The 26,341-nt window shown below is 42.6% G+C and overlaps 1 protein-coding gene across 2 annotated transcripts in view; it reads left to right on the top strand.

Annotated features, from left to right (window-relative positions):
* Nucleotides 1-17,761, top strand: part of NSMCE2 (NSE2 (MMS21) homolog, SMC5-SMC6 complex SUMO ligase) — a 133,972-nt gene extending 116,211 nt beyond the window's left edge. For both annotated transcript variants that reach the window (XM_065831238.2, XM_065831237.2), the window contains 3 exons: nucleotides 13,601-13,686; nucleotides 14,006-14,112; nucleotides 17,385-17,761. In XM_065831238.2, coding sequence (XP_065687310.1) covers nucleotides 13,601-13,686; nucleotides 14,006-14,112; nucleotides 17,385-17,544 — 353 coding nt within the window. In that variant the 3' untranslated portion in view covers nucleotides 17,545-17,761. The remainder of the gene's footprint in view (nucleotides 1-13,600; nucleotides 13,687-14,005; nucleotides 14,113-17,384) is intronic.
* The last annotated feature ends 8,580 nt before the right edge of the window (nucleotides 17,762-26,341 follow it).

Raw genomic sequence — 26,341 nt, 5'->3', positions numbered from 1 at the left:
CAGATTTGATCAGTTTGGCATGATTTGATCTGGGAAAAAACATACTGACTGCCTCTTACTACCATGTCATCCTTTAGCTGCCTACAGCTGAACTGTTTAATAATTTGCTGAAGAATCTTTTCAGACGCTGAGCAGTGTGGAGTTCCATACACCTTCCTGCCTTTGAAGGGACCTTCAAAGCTCATCCAGTCCAACCCCCTGCGATGAGCAGGGACATCTTCAACCAGATCAGGTTGCTCAGAGCCCCATCCAGCCTGGCCTGGGATGTCTCCAGGGATGGGGCATCCACCACCTCTCTGGGCAACCTGGGCCAGTGTTTCACCACCCTCATTGTAAAAATAATGTGATGCTGTTTGTAGTTCCTACTGCTCCAGCTCTGTTTGCACTTTTCCCACACTGCTTGCATGTTCTTGCAACACCTCAGAGCAACATAACATTCTCTGTTGGCAAAGGTATAGAGTGCTGCTTTGCTTCATAAGTGCTGTTTGCTTCCTGGGACCCACTACAACCCATTCCTGAAATTCCAGATCAGCATTGTCAGTGATAATCGAGCTCCTGGTTTCAAGCTCTGTGCTGTACAAGCCAGAGGCCAAATGTAGTAACCCAGGAATGCATGATTGCAAAGACTGTCACTTCCCAAGGAACTCTGCCTACTGCTAAATGGCTGCCCTTTCCACATACCTGTGGGTGTCACTAACACGGTGACTCTTCCCTCTTGGGTTTGTCACATCTGGGTGGACAGCACCTCAAGCAGCTGAAAGTTTTGAAGTGATCATTTCCTATGTTTACCAAATCAGCATGCAACTCGCTGTTGTTTTCTTGATTCCCCTCTACTCCCTGGCTAGGATTATTTATTATTCAAGTATGTGCCCTCTGAAGAGCCCTCTTGATACTTCATATGTTTTCTTCTACATGAAATCGGATGCTGTACATGATCAGCTTTGCAATGAAAAAACCAGCAGGACACTAGAAAGTGCAGTTTTTCCGTGAAGGCTGAGTGTGTTTTGTCATGGGGAGAGCTTAACTGTGTCATTTGTCTGCGACTAGAATTTTGTATTGCTGCATTTTTTAAGGATATAGTCCCTTTATGGTCTTTACTAAAAGTGCTTTTCAGCTTCTTAATATAACAAATAATTTCCTAAACTGTGTTACATGTTCTAGTATTGCCGTGAGCACCATATCAAGGTAGTATCTGATCCTGAAGAGCTGTAACTGCCAGTGCTGGTATCTGCAAATAAAAACTTGGAATCAGGGAAATATTACAGAATGGTTTGTGTTCGAGAGACCTTTGAAAATCAGCTAGTCCAACCCCCTGCCATGGGCAGGAACAGCGTCCACTAGATCGGGTTGCTCAGAGCCCCATCCAACGCTTCCAGGGATGGGGCATCCACAGCTTCTCTGTTCCAGGCTCTCACCACCCCAATAGTAATGGATATTTTCCTCATACTCAATCTGAATCTACCCTATTTCTGTTTAAAACCATTTCCCCTTGTCCTGTCACTGCAAGCCCTGGTAAAAAGTCTTTCTCCATCTTTCTTATGATCCCCCTTTATATATTGATTCTGTCTTTAAATGTTTTTCATTCCCTCCAGTCACTGAACCAAATTCCCACATATTTTTACTAGCTGTAGCCAAATGTGCAGAAAAGAAGTAATCTTAATTACCTGTACAAACCAGAGGGTCTCAGTTACACTGACCTAACCTAAATTCTGAGTTAGGGGACTGTGCTTGATTTCTGAATATGAAAGGAGCATTGATAAAAACCCTTATCTTTGTTGTTTTGAAATGGTGATTCCTTAGTGTTGCTCTGTTGTATTCAGTTTTGTTTTCCTTCCTTAATTAGTGCAGTTGGATTGTTTCACTTATATTAATCTGTTGATTTTGAGATACAAAACCTAGATATTTCTCAGCGTTCATGTGGGGACCTTGTGTGTTTCTGCAAGAGCTGATGTGCCAGACGAAGAGTATAAGGGAAGTTAATAGTTCTTAAGAGGACAACTATAAGGTTACTCCATCCTGCTAGTGAAACTATAAGATTGAAATAGCGAGCGTAACGTTAACTGCTTTGCTAGAAAGATGAAGACTGTGCAGAACGCCATGTGATTTAGCAATGTGCTCGTTCTCCTTATTATGAAGCACAAGTGACACTGCAACTGCTGTCCCATCAGTTCAAAATAAGCATCCGTTGCTCTGCTTGTCCTGCTGAGCCGTTCTTGTTTCTGCTGCCGTGTGCATCTGTGCTGAGGGTGTTCGAGTCCTTTCTCTGTCCCACTTTACCCTGTTAAACCTGATCTGGAGAGGAAAGCATAGACGTAGAGAGACTTTGAGGGTTTAAAAGACGTGGCCTCGTGCTTGACCTTAGTTAAGCCTCTTAGAGTCTTCCCAGCACATTTGCCATAAAGTACAGTCATTCCACATTGTCTATTGTCTGCACCGTGCAAAAATGTCAAGGTGAAGTCTGAAATGCATGTGCTGCCATGTAAATTACACCTATAGAATGGTTTTCTGATGCATGTAGCATTAAAGAAGATGCTCTCTGCCACTTAGACTCCTGGCAAATGAGAATTTGCAGAAAGACATTTAAAATAACTATCGATCAGATTTAAAATTAACTACTAATTACCATCAGAAGCTACTAGGCTGCTGCAGTTATAATCCACGAGTATTTTTAGCTCGGGGCTTTAGCATTAGATTTTTTTTACTGACTGCCATTCAAGAAGCTTAATCTTACATCACAGGACGGGCTGAGAAAAATAACTGCTCAGCTGTTCCCAGCTGATGATAGCGTTATGTTTAGCTGCACAAGCCCCCTGTGACATTGTTTTGGAGGATGCTATATAAATTGGGATTAGCAACATTTTTTATTATTTTTAGGGAACAGGTTATCGAGGATTATTATAGTGAAGATCTGCTCAGTGTGCACAGAATGCCTCAGAACACACACATGCCATGTGTCACTCAGCCTTAACCTAAGTGAAAACCTTGCAGTTTTACAGTTGAACAATGGCAGATCTGTAAGTTCCTCTTAAAAACAACAACAACAACTGTTTTATTTCTTGTTTCAGCATGATATTAAATGTTCATTTTTTTTTCATTTTCTCATGTAGTTTAGCAAAGACACATTATTTTATAAATACGACTCACCAGAAAATGATAATGTGTTCTGCAGTGGAAGTGTTAGTTTTGTCAAAATAAACAACCAGATCTTGTGCAATTACTAGGAGATACTTTTTTCTGTATTGTATTTTTTGCTTTTAGCATGGAACTGATGCGTTCACTAAGAATGTATGTGGAAGCCTTTGTCAGTCAGGGGGAAGGCAGTGTGGTCTAATGGGACAGACAGTGGTCTAGCACACAGATGCGCTGGTGGCTCTGGATGTATTCCCGCCCTGTGCCTCAGTTTTCCACGAGTCAAACGGTCACAGAAGTAAAACTGTTGTTTTTATAGCACTTTGTGTTCAAGAGAAGAAGAAACCAGGTGTTATTAATTCTCCAAATCATAGAATCATAGAACAGTTTGTGTTGGAAGGCACCTTTAAAGATGATTCCTTGATTTAGGAATATTGCTCTTCTGAGGAGGTTTTTGAGGCCACGGGCTGGTGACCACAGGCAGGAGCAGAGCGGGAGGTGCCGCCCCGAGCGGGTGCCCAGAGCAGTGGCCGCAGCAGGGACAAGCTCCGAGATGGCGCTGGAGTCATGACCGTGACAAGCAGACAGCTGAGCCTTCCTGCCCACCCCCGAGGCCATTTCAGCAGAGGCATTTCAGGCAGTGGAAAGCTGCGGAATTCAGAATAACCGGAGTGGTAAAGTTTATATATAAAATACAGAAGAAATTCATTTCTATAGAAAAAAGCCTGGGAAATGAACACAACTTCTTTCTTTATACATCTTAATAATATAACTCAAATAAGTTATGTGTATATATATATAGTGCTTCATTGCACACTGAATTGTAATCACTTGATGTTATGTATTTCTAAATGAAGTAGATTAATTTTTGAAGTAGTTGCGAGCTTTAGAAAGCACTCCAAAGGTGTGAAATGCATTACTACGAAAAGAATTGCAAATGTTGCTCTCTTCATTAGTATTAATTTTGAAATAAAATCTCGCGTCTAAAAGTTTATTTCAAGTCTTTCAACACTGGGCATTAGAGGGTGGAGAAAATAATATTTTGTCCCCATCATTTCAGTTTCATGTATTTGTACTCATGTCTTTATTCACGAGTGATATATTACATCGGTGTTTTCCTGGTAAAGAGAGGCAGATCTGTCCCTCCAGCCTCCTCGGGGTGAAGGGGGCAGTGGAGCTGGTTTGCTGTCCTACAAACTTGCTGATGTCCAAAGGTGAGAGATTGCTCTTTCCTGCGCCCTCGCTGCAGTGTCAGCTGCTGAGTCAGTGCCAATCATCAAATCAACAGGTTAATATTCAGGGATTACAGCTTCTAGGCCTCTCACCCTGTACCTTATAAATAATCCTACCTGTGCCCCACCACACAACAAACTCTGTGTGTCTATTCACCACGCTCCAGACACTGGGGCTGGGGGCATTGTTTTGATGACATTTAAAGGTGTTTTTCAACAGAGCTGCTGAGGAATGGAATGCAGTGAAGTCTTTTGCAGAAAGTCTTGTGAGGAGAACGTGGAGAGACAGATTGAAATGATAATCATGATGATAAACTTTTAGGGGTGTGATCATTTGGGCTCACTAGAGGCTCTTTGCTCACTGGTTCCATAGCAGCCTGTTGGATGGGCTGCTGGGGAGCGACGCTGCCTGGTCCCCTTCCTTGCCTGATCGCCGCTCTTTTCACTTTCTGTCCCTCTGTTACCCTGGAACAGTTCTGTCCAGGAGTGTTTCCTAGTAAAAATTTGTTCCACCTGAAAATCTGTTACCAGCTCAGCTTTTCAGAAGTGAATGACTACAAGAATACATAAATGACATATTGAAATGGGCAAAGCGACCTCCAGCTCCGTAGGTACAAGAAACATGATGTTACTTTTCGTTCAGAGGTGACGTAGACATGATTTCTGCTTGTGAGCTAGCACGTAGAGCATACTTGGCATGGACTGTTCTAAGAAAATTGGAATTAAATTTGCAGAACAAACCATCCAAGGACTTCTAAGGACTCATGCAGAAACGAACGTGGCTCCAAATTGCTCCCAATACCAACAGCTTTCCTCTCACTACTCCTGTCCAGCATTAACAGTGCCTTGCTCGAGTCCGCTGTGGAAGTGGAGTAGGCTAAACAGCCAACAGGCGCTCCTGGTGCAGAATGAGAGTCTCCACACAGCGAGTTAAAGCCAAGTAGCTAATGTGTTCTGCATTCACACCCTCGCTTATTTTGCAACAGCTTCCCTGTGTAGGCAAGCCCTGCATGTTCATGTCATTTGATGGTTAGCATTGCATCAGTGACATTCCAGATTCTGACCACAATGTTAGTAATGGAAAGTGGTTCATCTTCTCATGAACTGGTAGGCTTTTTTTTTTTCTTTCTGATTGCATCTTTTGCAACTTTTTCTTTCATGTGTCTGGAGCGAATTTATTCATTTTTTTAAATGTGTATGATATTCTTCTAATCTCTGATATATGAAATGATGCTCTCTAACCATGGAAACTGCCTTTATACAGTACACTGTGTGAATCAGTGATTGTTCAGCTTTTTTTCTTCTGAAGAGCAGGAGAAAACCCAAGTAATAAAAACTTTCTTTACATATATTTGCAATTTAGTAGCTTGTGTCTGATATATTTTTTCCTCATAAGATATTCCAGGGTTTGTCTTGCTTTGCTCATACTGTGGCGTCCCGAAACTTTTGCTCTATTGTCACATGCCCAGTGTGCTTTCATGTAGACCTCGAGTTTCCCGGTCATTTAAGTAGTCTGTTTATCAGTTAGGTTTATTTTCAGCAAGCCTTTGGTGTTTAATTTACTTACTAAGTTTACACACCATTCTGGGTGATGATAGTTAAGATGGAAGAATATGGTCTTAGATTTTCCAGAAAGAGTGAGTTCTCTGAGCTTACTGATGAGCCTTCATGGCATCTTTTTAGGTAAGCTTCATCTTCCCCAGGAGCTTCTTCAGATCTAGTCCAGCCTGCAGTGATGAGGAAACTGCTGTTTGAAATGTCATCCACGGACTTTGAAGTGTGGATTTCTCATGTTTGCAAAAACAGAGGGAGCAAGAAAACTGCCTCTATATGTTTGCCTACCAAACTGTCGGAGTTGTGTGGTTTATAATCAAAGGTATCCTTCATGTTCATGTTTCTAGGGACACAGCTCCCACTGAACAACAGTCTGAATTTCCCCAAATCTAAAGGGAAAGATGATGTCTTACTTCTCACTTCAAATAGTTTATGAGTTAAAGGTTTCACAGGGCACCTCTGGAGGTTTCTTTTTCTTTCTTTCTTTCTTTCTTTCTTTCTTTCTTTCTTTCTTTCTTTCTTTCTTTCTTTCTTTCTTTCTTTCTTTCTTTCTTTCTTTCTTTCTTTCTTTCTTTCTTTCTTTCTTTCTTTCTTTCTTTCTTTCTTCTTTCTTTCTTTCTTCTTTCTTTCCTTCTTTCCTTCCTTCTTCCTTCCTTCCTTCCTTCCTTCCTTCCTTCCTTCCTTCCTTCCTTCCTTCCTTCCTTCCTTCCTTCCTTCCTTCCTTCCTTCCTTCCTTCCTTCCTTCCTCCCTCCCTCCCTTCCCTCCTTCCTCCCTCCCTTCCTTCCTCCCTCCCTTCCTCCCTCCCTTCCTCCCTCCCTTCCTTCCTCCCTTCCTTCCTTCCTCCCTTCCTTCCTCCCTTCCTTCCTCCCTCCCTCCCTCCCTCCCTTCCTTCCTTCCTTCCTTCCTTCCTTCCTTCCTTCCTTCCTTCCTTCCTTCCTTCCTTCCTTCCTTCCTTCCTTCCTTCCTTCCTTCCTTCCTTCCTTTCCTTTCCTTTCCTTTCCTTTCCTTTCCTTTCCTTTCCTTTCCTTTCTTTCTTCTTTTCTCCTAGGTGGGATTTGTAGTCACATTTCGAGTCATACATAAAATGGCAAACTGTATCTAGCTTCAAGTGCCTTTCCATCTCCTTCACTTACATTTCTGTAACAAGTGTCCCATAACGTTTCCATCAAATCGTAAGGTCATTCTGGAAGACTGGCGTCAGCCACTTTTCTAGTCAAAGGATAAAATGGGTACACTATGTCCATTTGCAACAGTGTATTCTAAAAGGCCTGGAGCTTAGTGAGACAATACTGTAAAATATGCAAGTGCTGTGAATTTGATGGTATTAAAGCAGTTTTTAGAGGATGGTTACTTAGTGCAGGATACTGTCCTTTCCTTCCCCACTCTTATTACGTAAAGGAACTAACAATTTGCTAATTTGTTCATCTAATTTGCTTTTCACACTCCAGGAAAATCAGAATGGCTTATATGTACAGGATTGTCATTTTATTTTGGATTGACCCAATGCGTGCCTATGTACTTCTTATACAAGTATGTCTAAAACAGGGCCTGTACAAGGGACTTGTTAGTAAATTACCAGCAAATTGCCTGGCCTGGGCAGGAGCAAGTAAATTTGCAATTGCAATCTGGAGCAACATGTCAGAGGCCACCTTCCTTAGATCAACTGGTGTATTGCAACACCAGCAAGTAATCAAACTGTAATGTACTTTAATGTAAAGCCTAGTTTGGCTTGGTTGGCAAATTGAACTATCGCATGCCTCTGGCAAGAGCAGAAAGCCTTTGAACTGTTTGACTGCAGCTGTAGCTTGCACACCTTATTTTCCCTCTTAAAAATCAAATTAAACTGTAACCTGCAGCCTCTGCGGTAAGTTTCAAGGAAAATTAAACTGTTGCTAACCTTTCTAGCAAAGATAACTGTCTCTAATCAAGCTGAAAAGTCCAGGCCCAAATTCCCCTCTCCAAGTTTCGACAAATTCATTGAAGGAAAACTCCAGGGCTTATTAAGTACAAAGATATTACTTCTGACTCAGGAAGTCTTTGGCCACAAATTGCTAGAGACTGGGAAAGTTTGCCAGGAAGGTATTAGTCTGTGCTTCCCCTCTTCTTTCACTCCTCCTACAGCATTTACTGCAGACCCATCTCCAGGGCAGGACTCTGGACGGTTGTTCTGGTCGGCTTCTCCGGATCTGCAGTCTAACCCAAACTCAGAGCACTAATGCGTGTGCTCAGCAGCTCTTAAGCATTGCCCATGGTGGTCTCAGGAGTGCATCTCATGGAAAGCAGTGTTTGGGTTCATTCCCTCCTTTAGACTTGGCCTTCAACCTTCTTCAGCCCATGCTAGCAGTGCCCCAGACTCCTTCTGTCTCTCAAAATAGAACTCTTGGATGTGGCCATGTCCTTCACCTCCCTCACCCTTCATAATTTTCTGTGTCCTGCTGGCAGGAGCACTTGGCATTTGACTTGCCCTCATCACATTCATGGGTTTTTTGGAGCTCTCAGAGGTAGAATTTTTTGCAGGCTGAATGAGTTGCTGTTATTTCTATAGAGTCAGCAGGACAATAGACCCTCTTGGGAGCCCAGACCTTGTCTGTCTAGTGGCTCAGGCTTATAAAGACTCAATTCTGCAGGCTTAACATTACCCTTTGATTTCCGGGATTAGTGTCTGACTGGTGACAGGTGAGAAGGCAGAACAGCACCGCACACAAGGAAAGAAATCAATTAAGTTTACATTGCAACATCTACTCACTCAGGGCCAGGTTAGAGAAACAAGAATTGGGTAGACAGGGGACATCATGGGCACTGGAAGCAGCGAGCAGACAGCACTCTGTCTGTCATGGAAGTGACAATGACAACAGAGAGGATCTTTCCTCTAATTTTTATTTAAATATATACTATCCATGCCTAATATAATTTGCAATATAGCAGTTAATGTCTCCATACCATGGTTTTCTTATTTTTAAAATTTGGCTTTAAAGTTCTCAGTCTCTCTCAGCAGAGTAGGTGAAAACTGAGCTAAGGCATATTAGTCACATTTTTATCAAGAGATGAAAGTGATAGAGATATAAAGTACTACCAGCTTTTAATTAAAATTGAATAAGGAAAAAACGGTTGGCAGTTGCAAAATTCATTATGATGTGTTACCAAAAATAGATACCTTTATGAGAATGCAGTTATATTACAACAGTGGGCACTAATTAGCCATAAACATTATTGCTGAGATAGCCAGATAGAAAATGTGTTACTAATACTCATAACAGGTTTCAATTGGCTGGAATGGAAAAGTAGAAACTCTTAAGGCTCTTAAAATGTAATCTCTCAGACTACCAAAATAGATGTATGTACTTCTGTTACATAAGGCAACATCTGAATTTCAGTAACAATAAGTTACTGTTTTCTGCATCTGGTTTTAATTTCCAAAGAAAACTCAATTTTACAAAAATGTAACCTGACTTAGCTGAAATATGTATGACCTGGTGGTTTTATTTCTTCTTTCTATACAACAGTCAGACTTGCAAGTTAGATCCTCCAAAATTTTATGCATTTCATTTGGTAAAAAATCCCTTTGACCTTAATAAAACCATCTTCCAATATGAGTTTACAAGTGTAGGTTTATGGTTTAGAGCATCTTACTGACCAGATTGGTATGTATGTGTGTCTCTGCATAATCTCTGCAAAATTTACTGTAACTGAAAGAAGTTCTTTTCCTCTCTCCTCCTGTAATCTGAACATCAAGCAAGAACAACAAATCTGTGGGTGGTTTATCTGATTTATGCTAATTTGCTATTGACATGTTTGAGGTATCACTTGCATCATCACAGTCTTCCATATTTATAACTAAAAATACTAGCTGCTTATGAAAAGGAAATATTTTAAATAATTATTCATTTATGCTGTGATAACCTCTTGAAACCAGGGCCCCGGTCTGATAGACTGCATATAAAATCATTGCAAATGAAGTGCAACCTGAAGTGTTTAAGATAAGCTTGCACCAAGAGGACAAGTTGAATTCAGGAAGATTAATATCCCATCTACAAGGAGTGGGTCTCAGCTCATGGAATTTCAACCACTAAACATGAGGCATCTAAATCAACCCCCAAAGCCAATACAAGTAAGAGGTAAACCCAGCCTATGATTTAGCCCACGTAATTTAGAGACCTGAGACCTTCAGGGGAGACTCAACACCAGTACCCAAGCTTCAGCTCGTATTTTCAAACTTGGATGCTTCAGCGTAGTCTCGTAAATTCTTGTGTCGGTACCTAAGTGAGCACACAGAGTTGAAGTGGTGAGTCCTTAGCAAAGTTAGAAGGTGCTGCAGAAGGTGAATATTCTTCCAGAAGAGGCCACTTGCATACCTGACGTGGAGTGCTGAACTTTAGAAGTAAAATCACAGGCACAAGCCCCACATTTTAAAACTTCACCCAGTTTCTTTGGTATCTACGTATTATTGATACAAAAAAAATCAACCTTTGTAATCAATCACCTGTCCTAGATCTTGCTAATACTGCTGCGTTCTGGCTTCACTGACCAACATGACGTGCTGGTACACCGGACCTACATGCCATGAGTTGAAACAAAGTGCAACACAGAAAAATGTGAATTTCCAGATGTTTTCTGCAGGAAAGATTAAAGCTGCAGGATGTCGAAATTTGCAGATACATGAATTTAGGGAAATTCTGCACCAGTATGGTATTTAAATAAGGCAGCCCATGCCAAAGCTGGCACCTGCCAATATTTGGAATACTCTTTAGCCTTGGTGTCTCAGTGGGATTTCACACCCATTGCTTTGTGTTTCAAAACCTTCACTAGACCCCCACTTTTTCCCCAAAAGTTGTATTTTCTTCAAAACACTGTGTGTTTGTTATAGAATAAACCTTGTATGTGATCAGTCTGAGAATAATACGTGACAGGTTTTCTCTTCTGAAAACTGATAACTGATGCAAGTCTTTTTCTGACGTCTGTACCGTTGCAATTTTGGAATTTACAGTTAAATTCTGTCTACTTTTTCCTTCTGATTTGCAAGTATTTGCTTTTGTTATGGGGCTCAGTATCTGATAAATGTGCATTAATACTCTTGGAGATTAAAACTTTAAAATTATTATTGCCATTGGACATTTGAGCTCCTTTTCTCCTTGCATACATACCCTATTGATTGAGTGAAGCCTTACTAACCCTTGATGCTCGTTGAGTATTGCCTAAGTATTTGCAGCAGTACCTGGGTCAGAAACATTCCTGAATGCTTGGAAAACTCCTGGTGTATTGGCATGGAGAGAAGGCCAAGTTCAGTTAAGAAGGAAGGAAATAGATGCAAATAAAACCGGCATACTGAGAGGTGCTGCGGTGGAGCAGTGGCTGCAGCAGGGATGCTGAGAGCAGCTCACGCAGGGATGCGCTGGCTCACAGGGCAGCGTGCATGGTCTAGACTGGGTGTGAGAGGTGACGTCTGCTTTATCAACCGGAAGGTGATGGGGTTCTGCAGGCATGCAGGACTGACCATAAGTGAGAAAACACTGGTCCTTAACAGATGGGGAAGGCTCAATACCAGGGATGCAAAAATGCAAAGACTGGCTGATAGGGTGCAATAGCAGCAAAGGGAACCAAGGCTGAGGCTTTGTAGAAGGCAAATAATGAAGTAACTAAAAACCCTCTGTCTTCACTTGTGTTTCTCACTGCCCTCTTGGCACCCCAAGCCAACACAGGCCATGGAAGGATTTCATATTTTCCGAACAATCTGTTCACAGAATCACAGAATGTCCTGAATTGGAAGGGACCCACAAGGATCATCGAGTCCAACTCCTGTCCCCGCATATGACAACCCCACAGTTCACACCATGTGTCTGAGGGTGTTGTCCAGTCTCTTCTTGAACACTGTCAGGCTTGGGGTTGTGACACCTCCCTGTGGAGCCTGCTCCAGTGCTCCAGCACCCTCAGGGTGAAGGACCTTTTCCTAATGTCCAACCTAAATCTCCCCTGGCACATCTTCCTGCCATTCCCTCAGGTTCTATTGTTGGTCGCCAGAGAGGAGAGATCGGTGCCTGCCGCTCCTCCTCCTCTTGTGAGGAAGCTGTAACCACCATGAGGTCTCCCCTCAATCTCCTCTTCTCCAGGCTGAACAAACCAAGTGACTTCAGCCGCTCCTCATATGCCTTCAACTCCAAACCCTTCACCAACTTGGTAGCCCTCTTCTGGACACTCTTTAGCAGTTTAATATCTTTTTAATCCTGTGGTGCCCAGCCCTGCACACAGTGCTCCAGGTGAGGCCGCACCAGTGCAGAGCAGAGCGGGACAATCCCCTCCCTGCCCAGCTGGCAATGCTGTGCTGGATGCACCCAGGACACAGCTGACCCTCTTGGCTCCCAGGACATACTGTTGGCTCATGTGCAACTTACCATCTACCAGAATCCCCAGATCCCTTTATGCAGAGCTGCTCTCCGGCATCTCACAGAATGTTAGGGATTGGAAGGGACCTCAAAAGATCATCTAGTCCATCTCGTCCAGTAGTCTGCATGTACAGCCAGGGTTGCCAAGTCCCAGGTGCTACATTGCAATGTAGCTTGTGCAGATAGAGAGAAAAATTCAGCCTGGGACACCTTGAGGACTCACCCTGGAGCACTGCTGCAAAAAACATTGCAGAACTACCCCAAAGGAATGGAAAGTTATGGCAGGTGTTACGTTCGCTATTGTTACCAGATAAGATTTAAAGATAAACAAATGCATTCAACTAAAAGCCTAGATTCACAATAACAGAACAAAATCAGGAAAAGATAAAACAACATGTATACATTTATTAAGGTTATAAGTAGCAATAAGTAGTCCCCTTGGCTGCTCCTGTACCTCAGCTCTTGACTCTGGCTAATTAGTTTCTGCATGGATCCCTGGGCCGGCATCCCCTGGCACCTAGAGCTGCTTACACCTTGTCGACTTCTTCTGGTGGAGGTGGGGACCCACATCTTCCCTAGCTCAAGGTGGATTTCTTCCAGTTTGCCTGCTTCACATTCCCTGGCATTGGGCTGGGAGATTTCAGTATATTGTTCTGCCTCTCCTTCGTAAGGTCACTTCAATGATGTTTCTGTTCTCAGTCTCAAATAACACTTTCCTGGCTTTTATTTTTCAGTAATTATAGTCTTTTTAAAATACAGTGGCATCACTTTACAAATGATGCATTATGATAAACAGTACAAATTCCTTTTAAAGCATATACTGTGTATATAGGCTATATAGCAAGCCCATTTATGGCATTCAAACACGAACTGATCTTGACGGTAGGACTGCCAAATCTGCAAAAGCTCCGCCTCATCCTTTGTTGGGTTTTGTTGACTCATCCACTTGTCGCTGTTTTTTGGTGAACCTAAACAGAAAATACCAAAGGCTTTGCACAGATTCAGGCCAGCTTGCTTTCCCTACCAGCCCTCCTTTCTAGCATTAGCTAGAAATAACCACACACACACACACACAAAGTGCTTGCTATTTAAAAATTCACATTTTCTAACAGAGACCATGGTACAGTATTTTTTGTGGTGTCTTGTTCAGGGAGTAGTACAGAAACATGTTGTGCCATCTTACACATCACTGTGAGATAATGCTTGGCAAATGCTGGATTTTATTTGCTTAGTTTAAGTATTGACTATCTATATTACACGGAAAATGAAAAGTGTCTTGTTTCCCATTATATTTTGTCATCAATCAGGTAATGGCAATGAGTCCATTGAACAAATTGATGAAGACATAGCCGTGACTCAGAGTCAGACGAACTTCATTTGTCCCATTACACAGGTATGCTATCACTGCTGCTGTAATTGATTGGGCAATAGTTATTTCATAATCTCTATTGGATTGTTTATTACAATTCTGCAATACTGTTTAAAAATCAGGCAGTAGAAGTGACAGGCATTATCAGAGAAGAGCAACACTGCTTGGGAAAAACCCCGCATAAGCAGTAATACAGTTTACCATGCAGGACCTGACCCCATAATTTCAGTGCAATGCCGTGTATGAATGGAAAACACACTTCCTGCTGTTTTACGTTAAATCCTGTAAGAAGCACTTTCATGGGCATTATCAGTTCCTTTAAGTCAAACTTTATTGATTACAGATGGAAATGAAGAGGCCGGTTCGAAACAAAGTCTGTGGGCATATTTATGAAGAAGACGCCATTCTAAAAATTATCCAGACTCGAAAGCAGCAAAGGAAAAAAGTCCGGTAAGCTAACAAGCTATTTGCTTTGCTGTGTAAGTGGAATTTTACTCCACTTGTTCTAGGAAATGTATTTGGATTGGCAAGGCTGCAGGAAGTAATACTTCAGTGTCTGCCCAAGTCACCATCTCCTCATTAGCACTGTACACGTGAAGGAGCTTTTCTTTTTAATGAAAACAATGTGTAAGGAAATACTCAGGAAGTGTGTGGGGAAGTTACAGCTACTCATGGTACCAGCGCAACAGAAGCAAAGAGATTTCGTGTAGCCGTGAACAACAGACTTTAGCTTCCCAAAATTTAATTGCGCATTTTGTTCCCAGTGCTTCTTTAGCAAGCCCTGAAGTTAATGAAAAAACATAAAAATCTACTCTGAGCACTCTCTTTTGCAGTTATATTCAAATACAACCGAGAAGTGTTAAAACACTTAAATCAGGATTAAAATGAGACGTATTAAACCACAACTTTTTACGTAGTACAGAGTTTAAGAATGATCAGACGGAGCTTTAAGAATGATCATACAGGATTGTGCAGTTCCCGCTATGATCCAATTAAATAATTCTTACTTTATATCATCAAAGCAGCCTGTCACTTTCCACACATATTTTTTGAGTGAGAAGATGTAACAGTTCAATTTTTAAACCTGAAATCCTCTCCAGTAAGTTTCAAATTTAGGATGGTTTTGCTTGGGAAAAATAACAACGACAAAAAAAAGAGAGAAAGAAGAAAAGGGGCTCAAACACTTTTTAGACCGAATTTGGGGGACATCATTAGTTTCACATTTGTTTTTACACTATGTATATGATAGAGCCTGCACACGCACAGGAAGGTCTGTCAGAGACCAGCAACCTGATTTCCCCAACGATAATGCCACAGACACCTTAGTTCCTCCATCCCTTGCTCTTGCATTTCTGTTACACTCTACATCAGGGGTGTCAAACTCATTTTCACTGGGGGCCATGGTGAAATTATCCAGTCCTAAAATTACATTCAGCCCTTCAAAGGCAATCGCAAGGCTGACGTGGCCCCAGTGAAAATGAGTTTGACACCCCTGCTCTACACACTCCACCATGGGCGATACAAAGGTGGAGTGGGACTTTTTATTCCACGCTTCTTCCTGCCTGCAGGAAAGCACTGATGTGAAAACCAGCATCAATGGGGATGTCCAGCCACTGTGTCCAGACAGCTCGAAGAACAAGACACAAGTACCTTGCCTGTGTTATGAGGTCTAGGGAGAAAAAGTGGAGTAGGTGCACAATCCTGGGAATTACAACAAAACCAGCAACACAAATGGACAGAAACTTGGCTGGAAAAATAACTGGGAGTTGGGAAATAGCTCACAAGTTTGAGAGAAGAAAGTGAGTGTTCTGGAGCACAGGGACAGGTCAGGAAACATGTGCTCAGCAGCCCAAAGCCACGACACAAGTACCTTCTGCAATACAGAACTGAATATAGCATGTTCATATCTAAATATTTCTCTTTGTTAAATCCATCAGGAAAATGTCATGGTAGTAGAGACTGTTGTGATGAATCAAAAGTTTCAGCACTGCTGAAAAACTAATAGCATTACATGATTTTTATTTTACCTTACAAGAAATTAAAGACTTGGAGAAAATATAGAGGAAAAAAACCTCCTGTATTCTGCACAACACCTAGCTTTACAAGCTACGTTATCCCAAACGGAAGTTATTTGTGCAGCCTGAATCCCAGCAGTTCTTGATTTTGAGCTTTTAGCTTGCAGCCTTCCCCTATTTACAGTAGTGACTCCAGTATGCTAGAAAAGCACAAGCACAGCAATAACTTGTCTTTGCTGTAACTAAATTAAGAAAGACAACTTGGTTTCCTCTGCCCAGTCTCAGTGACCTGCTGTAATTTTAAACTTTCTTGTGAAAACACATTCCGTTTTGAAAAACCATAGTCTGCTGTGGTGGGAATACTGGCCAGGTAGTGCAACAAGTTCCCCATTTGAGCTCCGCGTTCTCAGGGTGTTGCTGCTTGACTGCACTCCCACCAGCAATATTCAAGTGGCAGCAGGTATCTTGATAGAACAGAGCCATGATTAGGGGGGATTCTCTCTGTCCTGACTGTGAAATCAAAGCTGTTGCTCACTCTGGGGTTACAGAAGTGGTGGTTTCCTCACTCGCACTTTCCCGTTCGGATGCACCGGATCCCTTTGGCGCGCCTGGCAGTGCTGGCCGCGGGTCAGCTCTGCAGCTGACGTACGCGCTGCCACCGCTTTTGGGCTGATAGACGTGACATAGACTCCTTTAGGCAACTCTTACGTGTCTCGGTTTGCTCACTGTTTTCCACTGCCTGGAAGTACATACTAATACTTTACGCTTACAGGAAATATGAGAAGTTTTCTGAGCACTTGTTATTCATTAATCTGCCAAGTTATTGCTCTAGTAAGGTGATAAATGGGAAAACTGAGGCACAGAGCAATTAACTGACTTAGCCATGACAAACACAGTAAGCTGTGGACAAATCTGGAGTAAAAGCTACGAGTACTGAGCATAAATAAGTTCAGTGCCTCAGAGAAAAGTTACTCCTAACAGAGGAAAAAATCAGAACTGTTATTTCTGACCACAGGTACCAGCTGTGCATGCCTGGGCTACTTGCAAAGGAAAATGACCTTTGATCCCTGAATATCTTTCACCCTTTATCTGGGTGTTTCAAGTAGTTGTAAGTCATTTTGTATGTGATTATGATTTAGAGGCTGTTAATTTGACCTTATTTCTCCTTTCTCAGCTCATAAAAGGCGGGGTAAACTTTTACACCAAGGAGATAGTCCACTGATTCACCAGCCACCCTTTGCAAATTCCATTCTCTTCTGTCTATTATTTCCCAGTAAATTAATTTCCCTATTTAGCTATCAGTGAGGATTAGACCTCTCTTCTGCAGATTAATAAGATAAGAGGTAGCTCCCTGCAGTTTGTAGAGGGCTGCCGAGAGAGGAAGCAGCACAGAAAGATGTCCATGCCGTGCTGGTATCGCTACTGATGCAGGCAGCTTGTGTATGTGAAGCAAAGGGGTGATCTACAGGTGAGAGGCTCCGTCTCCTGCTGTTTTCCTTCTTTCCTTCAGCTGTTGATTCCCACCAGTTTAGATAAATGGATTTATTTTTCCCCAGAGAGAGCTGGTGAGAAGGAAAATAGGTAATGAGGAACTGACACAGAGAATGAATCCCAGATAAATATAAACCAGCAGATGTTATATAGAAGCCTATATCTGACAAACACAATTCTTCCGATTTAATGGAGTCTCTCTTTTCTTTTTCACAGATGTCCTAAAATTGGCTGTAGCCATGTCGATGTAAAAGGATCAGATCTTGTGCGAGACGAAGCACTTAAAAGAGCGATTGACAGTCAGAAAAAACAAAGCTGGTCAACACTGGAGAAGTCGGATGGAGACGATGGTGACACAAAGAAAATTTGTTGTTAGAGGTTTTGTGAGATAAGCTGCTGATTTTAAGTAGGTTGCGTAACTGATTGTTATTTAAAGTGTTTCGTTTATAGGCAAAGTTGAAGGTCTCAGCTGTGACTGAAAGCATTTTTTAAACAGCCGAATATGAGGAATTCCAGTTTAACTTGTGTTTTTAACGTTCCTGACATTCTAAAAACTTGAATTTGATAAATAAAATGCGTTTCGCAGCATTTAACCTTCTGTGTCAGTGTGCTAATTTGTTTCAGCACGTTGGAGATACACATTCTGCCGGCATTTGACAGGGAGTGCTTTGCTCAGTATTGCAGGTAGTTCTGTTACTGTCTCTGTAACTGCTGGAAATACCCGGAGTAGGGCACAGGCAGCAAGGATTTCCCCAGGTCATAAACTCTGCCCAGGAGCATGTCCGTGCTTTAATGCAAACCTCAGGAAGCCTTAATAGAGCTTAATTTGCAGGAAGCGCTGCACATCTGTACCTTGCATGTGGACACACAAAATTACCACTCAGCTTTGAGGATCTTGGCCTCATTCTTATAATTATTGAGCACTCTGCCCTCACTTAGGCTTTTCTTTTGAGATTCGAAAGCTTTCATTTCAGGCTTTTTGCGTTTGGAATTCCCAGAGGGCTTTACCTTAATAGTATAGGTTAGGAGACTAGAATTATTTACAAATGTATTCCAATAACTAATTTGCAGATAATACAAATATATTCTAACCATATGCCTTGAATTGAAAGGCAGTTAATCTGATTTCCTCTGTTTCAGATATCTATGCATTTGGGCACAGATCTAAAAAAGGACTTAAACTTTGTGACACTGTATATATTACCTAAACTGATCTGAACACATCTAGCAGATAGGGCATTATGCATCTGAATTAGAAATAGCCATAGCTAAAAGGAGCTGCCTTGGTGGTCAGACGACAGTTTTCTCTTGGCATATGTGAAACAGTAAATATAGGTTTCTTTGAGCCTTTGGATCCTTAGCAGCTTTGATGGTATTTTCCTAAGTCAGTTTTCTGAATTTACAATCTGACATTTAGTGTAAAATGTAGCTAAGGTACCTAAATACTGAGCTTTCCACTCTGAGTTGCTGTTTGCTAGCAGCTTTCCTTTCGCGGAACATTATTAACCCCAATTGCACTTAAGAGGGCAAACCACTTCAAACTGAAATTGTTATTTTGTAATTGAAGAATATTAATCTGCAAGCTGATTTCATAGCTAAAAAAGGGAACCGAACCATTATTATTTGCACTGAGCATTTGTGTTCAAAACACTTCATGGGAATTAGCTGGGTAATTTTCATAATGTGGTCTAACCCCAAAGGTCCGTCTTTTCAAAGCGGAGCAGGGCTCATGAGCACTGCTGGCCACGGGAGCCCAGCTGGAACGGCTGGAAGAGACTGGGGGCAGTTGAGTGGTATGTGCTTGTTTGTATTTTTATGTGTAAAAACAGGTCCCTTTTAAGACATCTCAGGTCTCAAACCGATAGTTTTTAATATGGTTCACCAATTTTCAGTTAAATACCGCAAGGGGGGATGTTAAATATAGCATTTGTGGCAAAAAAAAAAAGAGGGGGGGAATGTCCTAAACTGTTCATAGCTTTTTGTTTCATCTTTAAGTTTGTGGTTAAATTTACTCAAGTGCAATTTATAAGCAGAACACTCAGAAATGGTAACTGGTTAAACAATCTGCAGTTTCTGACAAAGGTACATTAATGTCCTCAGGGATCTAATTCAATCCCCAGCGGTAATCCCCCTCCCAAGTTCTCAGATGCAAAGACATACATATGTTTTACATGGCCGCAGTGTCACACATTTAGTTTGTGTAGGTGTCTGGATGATTGAGTGCACCTTCCAATAACACGTAACATTATAAATGCTAAATTATACCCAGATTAATTCATACCAACAAACTGGTGGCAGCAGGTTTGCTTTGGTATGTGTGGTGTTTGTGCCAGCATTACCCTTAGATAGCGACAGTTCCTGATACGGTCGTTACCCTCCTGTTGCAGTGAGTAATGCTATGAGTGAGATTGCTGTCTTGGTTACACCTTGTTGTATGTTAAAGAGAGAGACTTGACCCATAGCAGTGCCAAATAGCGAAGCACTCATTGCTACTCTAAGTGGAAAGGTATTTCTGAATGTTCACATTCCTGCCTCAAAATGCATGATCTTCCATCCCTCCTTTGCTAGGCTGAGCCTGGCAGCGTCAGTGAGTCAGAGACTGAGCAGCACATGCAGCCTAAATGCTGAAATCCTTCTCGGTCTGCAGCTGAGAGAAATTGACTGCCTGCTTAGTGTTAATAACAATTACATGTGAGCTGAAGAGGCATGTGTGTTTAAATAGAGGTAGGTCTCTTTCTTTTAGCATCAGAAATACTTTCATTCAAGTATGGCCACAGTCATATTACCCTGAAAAGACAATTACTTCATGCAATTATGTCAGGATTGCTGATGAGAGTACTTCAGTGAGTGCCAATAAATTCAATGATGCATCACACGGATTTGACTTCTAGAGAAAAATATCTGTATTTACTGAAATCAAAGCAGTGCTCGCCAAAATGTTTGGCTTTTCTGAATTTATATCCTAACACCCAATCCTAGTATGAGGAGTGATTTTTTTTTTCCTCTAAACCTGGAATCTGAACCATCCTGTTGATTTTTCATGGCTGGTTGTCTCTTGTTGGTGGTTCTCAGGAGTAATCTTCCTTGTGACCTCTCTGTTCCCGTGTGTCCCATGTCTCCCATAAACTCCACTCTGGGTAGAAGTAGCTTCAAAGGGTTAAAGAATAAAAATAAGTGGTGAATAAGCTGATCTGTATGATTCACAGAAGTGGAAACTCAACAGCAGTTAAACCTTCAAACCTTGATCTGTTTTGGCTATAAGATATCATATGTAAACAGGCATATGTTAACAGTTCACAGGGTAGTTTGTGTCTCATTGTTTGACGTCAGAAATTTTGCAACAATATCCAAAGAAAGAAACTCAGAGGTGAGCTGGTTTTTTTTCTTCTTTTCCATAAGGGGCGCTTTGCAAATGCAGCAAACCTCAGTGTAGCTGATAAGGGTCTGTCGCTGAAACCTGCTGAGAATCTGTCTCTGCCAGAGAACAGAAGTTCCACATAATATTTTGAGTGATAAAAGAAGGGCCTCATCAAACATAAAAATAAAGGCAAGAGAGATCTATATGCAACAGCTTTCGTGGCAGCCCGAGGCACGAGCCATTAGCACAGCTCTCACACTTGAGCAGATTCTCCCCGTGAAGCAGAATTCTCCATTTTACAACTAGAGACTCTGAAGTTTTCAAGTCAGTGGAGCCATGACGTATGTAGATAAAAACTAATCAGGGAGGCATCTCATGGAAGATTTAGCACACTTGTGATAAAAGGAGTGCACATTCCTCTGAATCAAGGACATATTCATCATTACTGCTCCGGAGCTGTGATCTTATTCATTCTAGAAGAATCAGAAAGAGTTGGCTAAGCCAGCGCTCCCTTGAGAAACACCCGGAGCAAAAGCAGGGGCTGCAGGAAGTGATACCGATGACTCAACAGCCGAGGCCAACACGCTGCCTTGTTTTAGACAATGTCCTCTTGGACACACTCATGTTTCCTCATGAGTGGCTGATGACAAAGGTCTTACCTACCTGCAGTCACAAGTACCTCATGACATTTTTCTCAAGAAAAGCTCTAGTATTGTGGCCAAAACTAGCTTAGAATTCACTGTGCAGCTTGATTAACTTCCATGGCTGTTTCAAGTGAATGTTGATCTCCACCTTGTCTAAAAATCTACGTGTATGGATCCTGAGGTACCCTACGGCCCATTAACTGAACATTGCATAATGGATACTGCTCTGTTATGCAGTGAAGAAGATGCACCTGGGAAAGGGGCTTCCCAGACTGGAAAATGTTAGAATGTCCCAAGGACAGGTCTTCCTTTCTCTTCTCACAGCCAAAGCCTTAAGCTGATGGCTCCTCACTACAAGTACAGACTAGTACTGCCTGCAAATTCCAAGTCTTCCATAAATAAGGATTTATTTTCTGATCATAAATTACTTACTGTTAATACCTATTATTTCAAACACATGATGTGGTCACAGCAATGCTCAGAGGAGAACACTCTATGGATTCTAGGCTGCCAGCCAGTAACTATAAGAAGTAAAAACATCCGATGGATTGTTAATCAAGTAAAATTCCGGGATGTATGTACATCATACAGTAGACAGCCATGCATGTGCTTATCCTCTTGCATGAGTAATGTCAGTGATTAACAGCACTGCAGGAAGGTACAGAAAACACCGTGTGCATTTCAAAATGCTGCAGAAAATGCTGTGCTGGGCTGAGAAGAGAGCCTGCCTTGCTTGTACTGCTGTTAGGCCAGAAGACAGAGCTTGAAAGCAGGCACATGAATTGAATTGCATGGGAAGCTCACCAAAGGAAGTGTTTGCTTGTAAACTCAGTATGAATAGGATCTTCTCTGACCGCAGGGGAAATGGAGAGACACTCATTCACTGTCCGCTTGTGCAATCCACTTCTGAAGTAAAGACAGGATTTGAGGTTTAAAACCTGAACCTCCACACATCTTTCAAGCAACAGAAGGAGCCTTCATGCTCTTTAGTCCACGGAGGAACAAAGTCAGGAGGTGCTGCTCATGAGACTCCTTGGAGTTGATAACAACTGGCTTATCAAAAGGGAATTATTTAGATTTCCTAGCAACAGCAACCCTCAGAGCAGCTTCTGTGCGGGCTTGAGGGGAGACATCTGAACACCATTACATTGCACTTCTTTTGATGTCACTACGTGCTTGTCATGTGTTTTATATCTTAGCGGCGAATCTGCCGTTGGGTTCCACAGTGTCTAAGGATGGTTGTGGGTTTATTACTGATGCCTTTCTTGCTATAAAAAAAACATTACTTGTAAGTTCTTTATCACCTGGCCACACAACTACTCTTTAAGCCCCGTCTGTGCAGGGTGATTCTGTACAGTAGTAGATTATGGATGACCTGCTGGTTTTAAACTGCTGCCTTTCAATCCAGCAGTAGTTTAAGTTTCATTACATGGGCTGAGATAACTTGTAAAATAAATATAGATATTTTTCATCATTTGCCTGATAGTTTAATATTAGCTGAAGTATTTCTATGACACATCTCTCTCATCTGATAACTGAAATAATGACTTTCTAATTTCTTCTCATAGCAAGCAGCCAGTTTATTTATAAGTGGCCTAATCTAATAGAGATTTACGCTGCGTATCCCATGAGGCATATTATCGAAGTTACCAGACCTGTCCCAAGCACTGGGGAAGTGGGGAGATGGTTACACAATTCTCATTGCCTCTGGCTGTTCTAGTTACAAAGATAAAGGGTCAGAGAACTGGAGCAGCAGAGATAGTTTTGTGAGCATCTAAGGAAAAGCAGCTGATCAGGTGAGCATAAGCAGTGGCTGAGGGCGAGACAGGCTTGAACGCCACATAACAACCCCCCTCTAAATCAAATAACATGCCAGGAAAAGAGAACATTGATGCCTGACCATCAGAAATTCTGGATTCTTCATCTGGCAGATGCTATAGCACTGCTCATCTTTTTTAAAAAAAAAGAGAAAAAAACACATGAAGAGCATCATCCCGATTGCCACAGTTTTGGAAAATCTGTGCTGGGCAAGACCCTTCCCTTTGCTGGCGGGTGCCAGGTCTGTGACGCACATCCCACAGGATCGCATCTCTCCTCGCCCAGCAGCCGGGACTCCAGGAAGAGAGACAGTGAGCAGTCCTGCTGGCTTTGCCCATCCTTTGCCAAGGCAGGATCTACTTTTTGTAATGGTTTTATTATATCCCTTGACTGGGGGCTCCTCAGACTTCCTTAGCGCTTGGAAGGTGCCTGCTGCACACTGTTGTCCTTGGCCAAGGACAGAGATTACAGATCTGTGTTCCCAAAGGCCACCCCTGCCCCTCCTCACTGGTATTGGCACTGGTACTGTCAGAGCATCCAAGGTGGGTGTTTGGTTCCTTGTTGCTTGCTGCCTCACAGTCGTTCATTTTTCCAGCACTTGGGTAGTAAGACTCATCCACAGAGCCAGTGTTGTATCCCAGAGTTAGGTCTATAAATGTAATTCTGCGCTGTTCTGTGCTCCACAGTGATTTACAGTGCCATCCATCAGAGACGTGCAACACTGCCTTGGTTCATTTGGAAGGGCTGTAAAGCCATTCAGACTCAAATTCACTGCGGGCACAGCTGAGAATTGCCATGCTAGTATTCATCTCGTGTATGCTAAGCAGGTAGCAGCCAAACCTTCTTTTATGGGGGGAGTGGGAGACGGAATGATGAAGTCTTGTGCAGGGCACAGAAATAAGACCCCCAATGGCTTTTGATTTCAGTAGGAGACTCATGCAGGAGATGTGCCCGGGTGCTTAAAAGCCTGTGGCGTGACCTACTATGGCAAGTGTGGTAGCCCAAAATTCTGCAAAAGTCTAATGCTGAAATGCTGCAGCAGTTCTTTTGTTCTTCACAAACCTCCCCCTGGAGTTCCTCTTGTTTTCTGCTTTGGTTCATAACCAAACCAGGCTTGCATGCCAGTGCTGGTGGAGATGGGAAAGGAGGACGAGTTTCAAACCTCTGCAAAGCACCATGCTGTGCAGGTCATTTTTTTTGTTGCTGTTTTTTGCATTTCGGGGATGACCCAAAATTAGAAACAAAAAAACAAACCAGAAAACGCGAAGTGAGAATCACTTCTCTGCCTCTTGGAATGGATCTGGTGGGGATGGAGCAGAGCCTGGACACGGACCTTTTCTTATGACCTATACCAAAACATAAGGTAGTGAGCATTATTACTTGGGTTAATAACTGTTCCTTTATTCATGACATTAATGCTTTGACTACCTGAAAGCATGCCAGACATTTTAAGGAAGCAATGAGGGTTTCCTGCTGTGAAGAACATCCCATTTTGCACAGACCTGACACCTGGGAGATTTAAGCCTGGGTTCATCTCAGCAACATGTAGACAACTGAATTTTTGTCTACACAGTCAGCTGGGAGGGGGCACCCACCCGCACTTTGGGGATCAATTGCCCAGGGATTATCTTTTTCCTGCCCTTTGGGGACTGCACACCCAGTTTCTACGCTCCGCTTAGCAGAGACACCCCTGCAGAGCATGAAATCTGGGGAACCCCTGTGAGAACAGGCTGCCCAGACACCTGTGGCAGGACTGTGGGGCGCAATGCTGTGTGCACCTCTGTGCTCTGCTCCCCTCTCACTCCCCAGATGCTTTTGAGGGAACAGGATGACGAGAGAGGCTTTTTGCCTTTCTTAAGTATGTACCATCCCCTATTTGGCTGCCAGTAGCTTGAACCAAGCACCTCTGCTGGTCCTGGTAGCATGGGGACAATATGAGGTGACCGACCATGGACTATTAGGAGGTGTTAAATGGGTGGTAGACTGGGAAGGTGAAGGACATGGCTTCCAACAGGGTGTGCAAAAGGATCCTCAGCAGGTCCCTTCTCCTCACTGGGGACAGTGAGCTGGCACAGGAGCTGAGGGGGGATCTGCAGGGAGTAAGGTCCTGAGGGCCAAACTTACCCCAGGTGCACTCTCAGCCTGAGAGAGCTACAGGGGATGCCGTGATACACCGATAACGCCCATGAGTGTGTTTCTGTAGGTCCTTTACTAATTCGATGATGTGTCTACACCCCTCACCCATCCTCAAAAGCATGGGCACCCCCGGCACTATCTCAGGCGCAGGGAGCAGCCCACGCGTGCAGGATCCTACCAGCTCCATTCACCTGGCAGCGACATCCCGACCATAAAACTTCCAGGAAAGGAAAAGTAAAACAAAGGTCTGATGGATATTTCTGCATGTTTTACGTATGAGTGGAATGAAACAAAGTTATGTGCTTTCAGAGTTGCGGTGAATCGCTCGGAAACAATCTGCAGGCAGTAACAGAATTGTATTTCTGGGAAAAAAATAAAAAAAAAATAAAAAAGGGAAAATGCAGGCCCTGGGATATCCCTTTATGGCATATGCATTTCATGTTTAAATGCATTAATGGGACTGCTATGCTATGAGTCACCCCGCACAAGAGTTTAATGTGTTTCTTAAAATACACTAGAAGTAGCTGAAGGCATGCACGGGTTTGCCGTGCAGTTATCTGTCAGGAATCTGAGCAAATACCTGCACGTGTGGCATCACGGGCTGCAGAGCGGGGGGCCCTGTCCGGTCCCTCTGCGCTGCTTACACCGATCAGGGGCGGGGAAACAAAAATGGGTTAGGAACTGATCCTACAGAATAACAAAACACAGGCTCCCTGTGCTATTAGGGAAGCCTCAGCACTGAATTACATAAAATTTGCATATATGTAAACAGAAAAGCTGGAGATTTTCCTTCTGAAGAACTCTGGTCAAAACTACAGCTGTCTGCATTTTTTTCCAGGGATGATTTATTGTCTGCTTTTCTCTCATTTTTCTTCTGTTTACTCACAGTCCTGGCTGCAAATCTGTTTACTATTCTTTTAAACCCACACTTGTGAGTCTGATGGTGGCTGTTGAGCTCGATTCTCTGCTCCTCGCAGGTCACTCTGCTGCTGCTCGCTCTCCGTGCTGTTCCTTTTTCAGAGAGCAGACACTTTTAACGTGGGAAACACCCAACGCAAAGGTTTTCTGCTGGTGCACGTTAAGTCCGCGCTCATGAACGAACAGTGGTAAACACACAACAGCTTCGTGACGCAAACCTTGGGATAAGAACTCATTATTTAGTGATTAGTGACAAGAATTAGAGCTGGGGAGAAGTGTGGCAAATGCATAAAGAAGAA

The sequence above is a fragment of the Patagioenas fasciata genome, chromosome 2 (genome assembly GCF_037038585.1).
Source record: "Patagioenas fasciata isolate bPatFas1 chromosome 2, bPatFas1.hap1, whole genome shotgun sequence".
In the NCBI taxonomy this organism is placed as follows: domain Eukaryota; kingdom Metazoa; phylum Chordata; class Aves; order Columbiformes; family Columbidae; genus Patagioenas; species Patagioenas fasciata.
This window is presented reverse-complemented; position numbering and strand designations above follow the sequence as displayed.